General features: G+C 40.1%; 1 protein-coding gene across 1 annotated transcript; it reads right to left on the bottom strand.

Annotated features, from left to right (window-relative positions):
* Window positions 1-5742: 5742 nt before the first annotated feature.
* Window positions 5743-6126, bottom strand: LOC141695530 (uncharacterized). The gene has a single exon (XM_074499769.1). It carries the CDS (start codon window positions 6124-6126, stop codon window positions 5743-5745), a length of 384 nt encoding a protein of 127 aa, XP_074355870.1.
* Between the last annotated feature and the right edge of the window lie 1146 nt (window positions 6127-7272).

Raw genomic sequence — 7272 nt, forward strand, 5'->3', positions numbered from 1 at the left:
AGCCGTCCTCTAATTAAATCTATTATATCCTTGGTCCTTTGGACCACTGCTGGTCTAAGCATCTTGCGCTCTGCAACATCATCATATCATAAGGGAGATTGATATTGTCTTCCCTCAAGGATCTTATAAGGAGACATCTCGATAATGACATATGATCTATTTTCATAAGAAAACTCAATCCGCGTTAAGTGATCATTCTAAATTCATTCAAGTCTATTGCACAGACTCTCATCATAGCTTCTAGCACTATGGCTTTTGCTTCTCAATACCCATTCTTTTCCAGTTTGTAGTCATTACTATCTTCCGTACATAATACTATACTGGTTACACTTTTGCTCGTTAGCGTTCTATAACCTTTTAATAACCACGTCAACCTTAGTATCACGAACATGTTAGAATCGGAATACCACCGTACTGATTCTACTTCCTTTAGCTGCTTCCATCTTCGAAAGCTTGGTCCTTCATATAGAAGTAAAAGAATTTATTGAGAGATCACTATGATCATGAACACTTGTTATATCGCATAGTTAGTACAGAAGGTGGCCAGCCTTTAGTACTTGACAAACAATTAAACAATAGATGGTATCCTACTAGGCTTCTATCACACAGATAGATAGTCATTCGGCAATACCTCCCCTTCTGGAAGGGTTGTTCTTCTCAGCTTATATGAAATGAAAAGGAGAGAAAAGAACGAACTGAAGAGAATTGTATATATATAAAATATACTGCCACAAAATATCTGGCTTGGAATCTACCTCTGAACTATAGAGGTTTGTCATAGGAGAACAAATTATATACGTATATATATCAACATCAAGTATTATCGCATCGCATTTCACATGCTTAAATTTTATTTGCTATTCCGTCCATCATTCTATGGACCCATGCTCTTCCTCGAGCTTATACACAATCACCTTTGAAACTCCCTCGACATTGAAAATCGAATCTGGGATCTCATTCTAGACATCATCGTTACTAGAATTTTATGCTTGCATCGCAACCTTCATCGTATAGTCATACGACCCTTTATTGATAAGGAGGAATAAATATTCAATAGGTAAATAATCTACTTAATTAGTCTATTCAATGATAACTTATACATCACCATGACCCGATTAGTGGTACTCAATCTCAACATTCATTACAGTACAACTTTCACAGTTGTCATTGTCTCATTATTCATAGACTCATTGGAACATTACTATGGTCTACCACAGACCTACTGTAGTCATTCATTTTCCATGAAATCTTCATATCTAACCATACAAAGTCCATACCTACCTTATCGAATTCTTCTAAGGAGTTAAAATAATCACCATTCATAATTCATGAAGAACACTCCAGATCCTGGCGTACATTCATGACATGAAGCAGATAAAATTGCAGAAGAGTTTCAATCAAAGCAACGATAGCAGGTTAATACCCTTCTTAATCATATGCCTTCAATAGAAGACTTAACTCAAAGATTCGTTTAGTCCTTCTTGAAACATGATCCTGACTTATCTCAAGATAGTACCTTCTAAGATAGATAGCCTGCTCATGGCGATTACACGAATTAAACTTTTACCCAACTACTATTACGGTTGAGTATTGCACAGTCATCAGAAGGAATGTCAATCTCCCGAACCGTAATACAACCTTCCCGGCTTCAACCATCATCACTGTATTCCTCTCGCACGAGCGCCTATAATTATCCTCTTACATTTAAAGTGTCGGCCACCTCTTTGGCCTTTCCTGATAGTAAAATTTCCTTACAATCAATGTCATTTTAACAACCTCCAACTAAATTTTCTACCTCATTTCAATCACTGCTTATGTGAAAATGCTTTTCTTAAGTCCTGGTGAGAAGAAAAAAAAATCACCATTTTTTTTCCATAAGTCATTACCTTATTCATTAGATGTGAACATTGCCACGACTGAATCTCAATCATACTTAGAACATCTTTTATCTTATGCCCTAATGGCCCTGAACAATTTCGACCTTTACTGGTTCGATCCATACTTTCTCGTGGTTTAACACGTGCCCCACTTGGCATCATTATAATTACGTCATATTTCCTTTATCAACATTTTTACTCTTGAGAATTTTGAATATTACCTTTCTCCTTGTAAAACCTCTAAGGTTATCCTTGAATCGTTCCTCCTGTATTCCCTAGATACAGGGCATATCGAAATACCCTTTACTAATACTAGAACCATTGTCTATATGTTTCTGAAAAATTTCCCCACTGATACTAAAAGGTTGTTATTACCTTAATCCTTTCCAATTCATACTGTCAAAACTCATACTATCCCTATTAAGGGTGAAATGCCAACCTTTATGCATTCCCCTAGGATTCATTTTAAGTTACCGATGTTCAATCTTTAATGCCACCTTTAAAAAGGTACATGCATCTTTCCATGGATAAATCAAGTCATATATTCCTGATAAGGGTGTCTTATTCAATCATTCCCACCTCGATAGTATATGCCTAATTTCACAATAACATCTGTATTCAAAATGAGGTCAATCAATATGGCCTCCAAAAGATAACTACGGTTATCTACTTTTCTTGCTTGATTTGGTAACGATAACAAGGATGTTCTGGAAGATATTGGTCGTGTTCAACGTGAACTTCTTCTTAATAATTCCGTATTTACTTTTGTTATTTATCTCAACAGTCATCTCAATGTTGGGATATCTCTCATACCTGGCGTCTCCCTTCCTGGGTATCAAGCCACCGGTCTTACACTTCACATTCTTGAAGGTCACTTCCTTCATCCAATTTTCCTAATTTCTTACTTCCTTGTCTCCTCAGTCTATCCGCATCTCAATATTTATCCTTCGAACTATCTCAAGGTTTCCTCAAATCCTCCCAACTTACAGGGGATAAAATATATGTATCTCTTATTCCTTCAATCATCAACTTTAACTCATGGTGAATCACCCTCATCCTGACGATTACATACTTTTCTATTTCTATTGCTACGAGTCTTTAGGGTTTCCTCATACCCAACTCCCTTATCATTCCTCAAACTCTATTACCTTTATATTCCTTTCCACTTCAGTTTCTTTTTATTTTCCTTTCTCTTATCATTATTTCATGAACCCACTAATCATTGACTTCAAGCATCACATCGTTCTGGGATTCTTGTCATCAGAACGAATCTTGACAACTTTTATAACTTAGCTTCATATTTCATTATACTCGTCCGCCTTTGTTCAGACTCTAAAGCTTTTACACTATCTCCATAACCTTGGGAATTAATTTCCCGAAAACAATTGACCGAACATTAATCAGTTTATTCTAACCTCTGGCTCCGTGCCTTTCTTGGTCTTTCACCAGTGGTGGCCCTTCTCTTAGGAGGGTAAGTGACAAAAATAGTCTTTTATGATTCGTTTATCATTTAGAATCTCAAATGATTCCTATATTTCCTTTAGCCAGGCTCTTGCCTCGACTGGGTCAGCTTGTTCCTTGGAACTCTAAGGGCTTAGCGACTTAAAGGTCCTCAAAGAGAGCTCCCGGACCTGGATCCAGATCTGCAAATGCTGAGGGGGGCGCCGAGTCCTCTGCCCCCCAAAATGTGGTGATCCGGGTAAGGGGCCCTCTAATTATGATCCGGAGGTCCAGGAGATTTTCGGGGATGAGGACCCTTCAACAAAGAAGAGGAAGTCAGTCCCGGCCAAGCCTCCCCGGGGGAAGCTGCTATCTCCAGCCGGGTCATCTGGGATTCGGAGGGAAAGGGCCCTGATGGGGACCCGGTGAAGGTGGGGACCAAGTCTCTGGTGGATCTGGCCGGGTTCATGTCAAGCATCCCTTCCGAGGAGGATTGGGATGAAGTAGAGGGTTTCAGTATGGCTGCAGCCTTCAAGAGGGTGACCGGGCAATGAGGAGAGGTAAACTTTAAGCAGTTTTTTATTTTTCGTCCGGATTGCCTTCCTTTCCTGAATCATATTCCAGTTTCTTCCTCCAGGTGGGGAGTGCCATATGAAAATATTCTGATATCACTTTTAATGAGGTCCAGGAGGCTAACAACAGGACCAGAGCTGAGAAGATCCGGGCGGATAATCTGAAGGATGTACTGGATGAGGCCCAGGAGAGCTTCCAGACCGTGGAGTCCGGGTTGAAGACCCAACTGAAGGATGAAAAGACCCGTGCTGACGGTATTGCTAAAGAAATGGAGAAGCTAAAAGCTGACCTGGCTACGAAGGATAACTTAGATAAGGAGGCCATCATCGTCGAGTTCAAAGCTAACGATGTTTATGACTTCGAGGTTGCTCAAGCCGGGGTCCCTGAGGTCCGCAGGTCCTGGGTTGTTGTTGAGAGGCACATTAAAATCGATCCCCTGGCCGCCTGGGAGAGCTTCATCCAGGAGTTCCTGGCGGCCAAAGCAGCTGTTGAACAGGGTAAAGGGGAGCCGAAACCCTATAATGGCCCCAACCCCAGCTTCCTTTAGATTTGCCCCAAATTTGTCAAGCTTTTCAGGCCTTGCCCTTGTAATTCTCTATTTTCTAGTATTTCTGCCTTCTGTACTTTGATTCTGAACAATTTGTAATATTTGGGTTTATCCGGATTGATGTTTTTAACTTGATTGTTGCTTTGATAATTTGGTTGCTTAGAAAATGTTTTATTTGTTTATGCCCTTGATCCGGGTAAGAGGGCCTTCCCGGGGGCGGTTGCTTTATGGCTTGATCCGGATCCTGGGTCGGATTCCAATCGGAGTTGTTTTTGGAACTTAGAAAATATTTAATGCATAAATTGATTTTAATCCGGGTCATAGCTGTTGCCTTTCAACCTGGATTAGGTTTATAGCCGGTGGGATTCTGGTATGAAGCCTTACCAGGTTTGCATAACTTTCCTTAGTACAAAATAGTTGCCTTCAACCCAGATTTGGATGCCTATCCGGGTTGATGTTTGCTTTTGATATTAGCTTCCAATCCGGGTATTACACTATTTTTGGATTGATGTTTGCTTTTGCTTCTTTGTGTACTTAGAGAATAATCTAAGTATATAATAGTTGCCTTCAACCCGGATTTGGATGTCTACCCGGGTTGATGTTTGCTTTTGATATTTGCTTCCAATCCAGGTATGACACCCTTCCAGATTGGTGTTTGCTTTTGATTCTTTATGTACTTAGAGAATAATCTAAGTATATAATAGTTACTTTCAACCGGACTTGGATGTCTATTTGGGTTGATGTTTGCTTTTGATATTAGCTTCCAATCCGGGTATTACACTATTTCCGGATTGATGTTTGCTTTTGCTTCTTTATGTACTTAGAGAGTAATCTAAGTATATAATAGTTGCCTTCAACCCGGGTGGACTTCAACCCGGATTTGGATGTCTACCCGGGTCGATGTTTGCTTTTGATATTTGCTTCCAATCCGGGTATGGCACCATATTCGGATTGGTGTTTGCTTTTGATTCTTTATGTACTTAGAGAATAATCTAAGTATATAATAGTTGCTTTCAACCCGGACTTGGATGTCTATTTGGATTGATATTTGCTTTTGATATTGGCTTCCAATTCAGGTATGACACCATATCCGGATTGGTGTTTGCTTGTAATTTTTTACTTTCAACCCGGGCGTGATTGGCTGTCCGGGTTGATGTATGCTTTGCTTGTAGTAATTGCTAAAATAATCTGGCTGAAAAAAGGAAAATTCTTTTCATTGACTTGAAATTTTCTTCATACAAAATATTTAATCAGAAATCGGTTGCTTGTCATAGGCTATAGGTTTTTTTCTTTTGGTTGCTTTTTTTATTGATAGAATTTTATGAGCCTGAGTCCATGCCAGGTATTTGGGATCTCGGATTCATCCATGTTCATCAGCTTATATGTCCCTGGCCTTAACAATTCCTTTATTTTATAAGGCCCTTCCCACCTGGGAATCAACTTTCCAGTGTTGGTTGGATCTGAAGCTTCTGTGTCTCGAAGTACTAGATCTCCAACTTGGAAGTTCTTGACACGGGACTTCTTGCTGAAGTGCTCCATGGTTTTTTCCTTGTACCTCTCCATCCTTGCAACAGCCTGGTCTCGGACCTCTTCGATTAGCTCGAGGTTTGTCCTGAGCCCCTCTTCGTTGGCTACCTCGTCAAAGTTTATTGCCCGGTGAGAGGGGGATCCTACCTCGATGGGAAGCATTGCTTCAATTCCGTAAGCCAGTTTGAAGGGTGTTTCACCTGTGCTTGTTCGGGGACTTGTTCTGTAGGCCCATAGTATATTTGGTAATTCTTCCGGCCATTTGCTTTTGCTTTCTCTGAGCCTCTTCTTGATCCCATGGAGAAGGATCCGGTTCGTCACTTTTACTTGGCCATTTCCTTGAGGGTAGGCTACTGATGATTTTCTGTGTTGGATGCCTCGCTCCTAGAGGTAGGATTCAAACTCTGATCCGACAAACTGTGGCTCATTATCCGAGACTAGTGCTTTTGGAATTCCGAATCTCATCAATATGTTGTTCATAGATTTTATGCAATCTTGCTGGTTTATTGTCCGCATTTCCTTCGCTTCAACCCATTTGGTCATGTAACAATTGAGACTAACAAGTACCTGATGTCTCCTTTGGCCCTGGAAAAGGGTCCCATAATGTCAATACCCCAGACAACAAAGGGGATTGGTGACAGGACTGAGGAGGGTAGGACTGGGCTGATCCGGGGCACATTACTAAAGAATTGGCATTCCTTGCATTTTTTCATGAACTCTAATGCATCCTGGTGGATAGTTGGCCAGTAGTACCTGTTGGGTTTCGAGCACATAAACGGAACGGAAAAAGTAATTAAAAATGTAAAAAAATCAGAATTTTTGAAATCCACCGCAGGATCCATGCGAAAAACATATATTAAATTCGTAGATCAGATTGTTTACCTTAAGAAGCTTTACCAATTGGTTGACTAATAGAGATCCAAAGCTTGTTCAATCACCACACATCCCGCTCTCGCGATCTACGCTCTATCGGTATCCACATGAATGCTTGAACTCAAGGATTGAATGTGTACTAGCACAAACCCGTTTCTTCTTGCTCTCTCCATCTTCTCTCTTGGTGGCTAGGGTTTTAGTAAAAGTCTTGCACGCCCAAAAATTCAGCCACACAAAAGATCTTATATAGAGAGTAGAAAATGAATTATAACTCTTAGCTAATTAGGATTTATTAATAGGTCGATTAATCTTTTCAATCTATCTCTATAGATCTTGATCCCTAATATATAGGTAGCATCGCCTAAGTCTTTTACCAAGAAACTATTTCTCAACCAAGTCTTAACAGCCTGTAAAGAAGGTATGCCATTCCTTATT

This window comes from Apium graveolens, chromosome 11 (genome assembly GCF_009905375.1).
Source record: "Apium graveolens cultivar Ventura chromosome 11, ASM990537v1, whole genome shotgun sequence".
Lineage (NCBI taxonomy): Eukaryota > Viridiplantae > Streptophyta > Magnoliopsida > Apiales > Apiaceae > Apium > Apium graveolens.

Excerpts from the sequence above, each read along its gene's own strand:
- LOC141695530 (XM_074499769.1), bottom strand. The coding sequence starts at position 6,126 with ATGCTTCCCATCGAGGTAGGATCCCCCTCTCACCGGGCAATAAACTTT.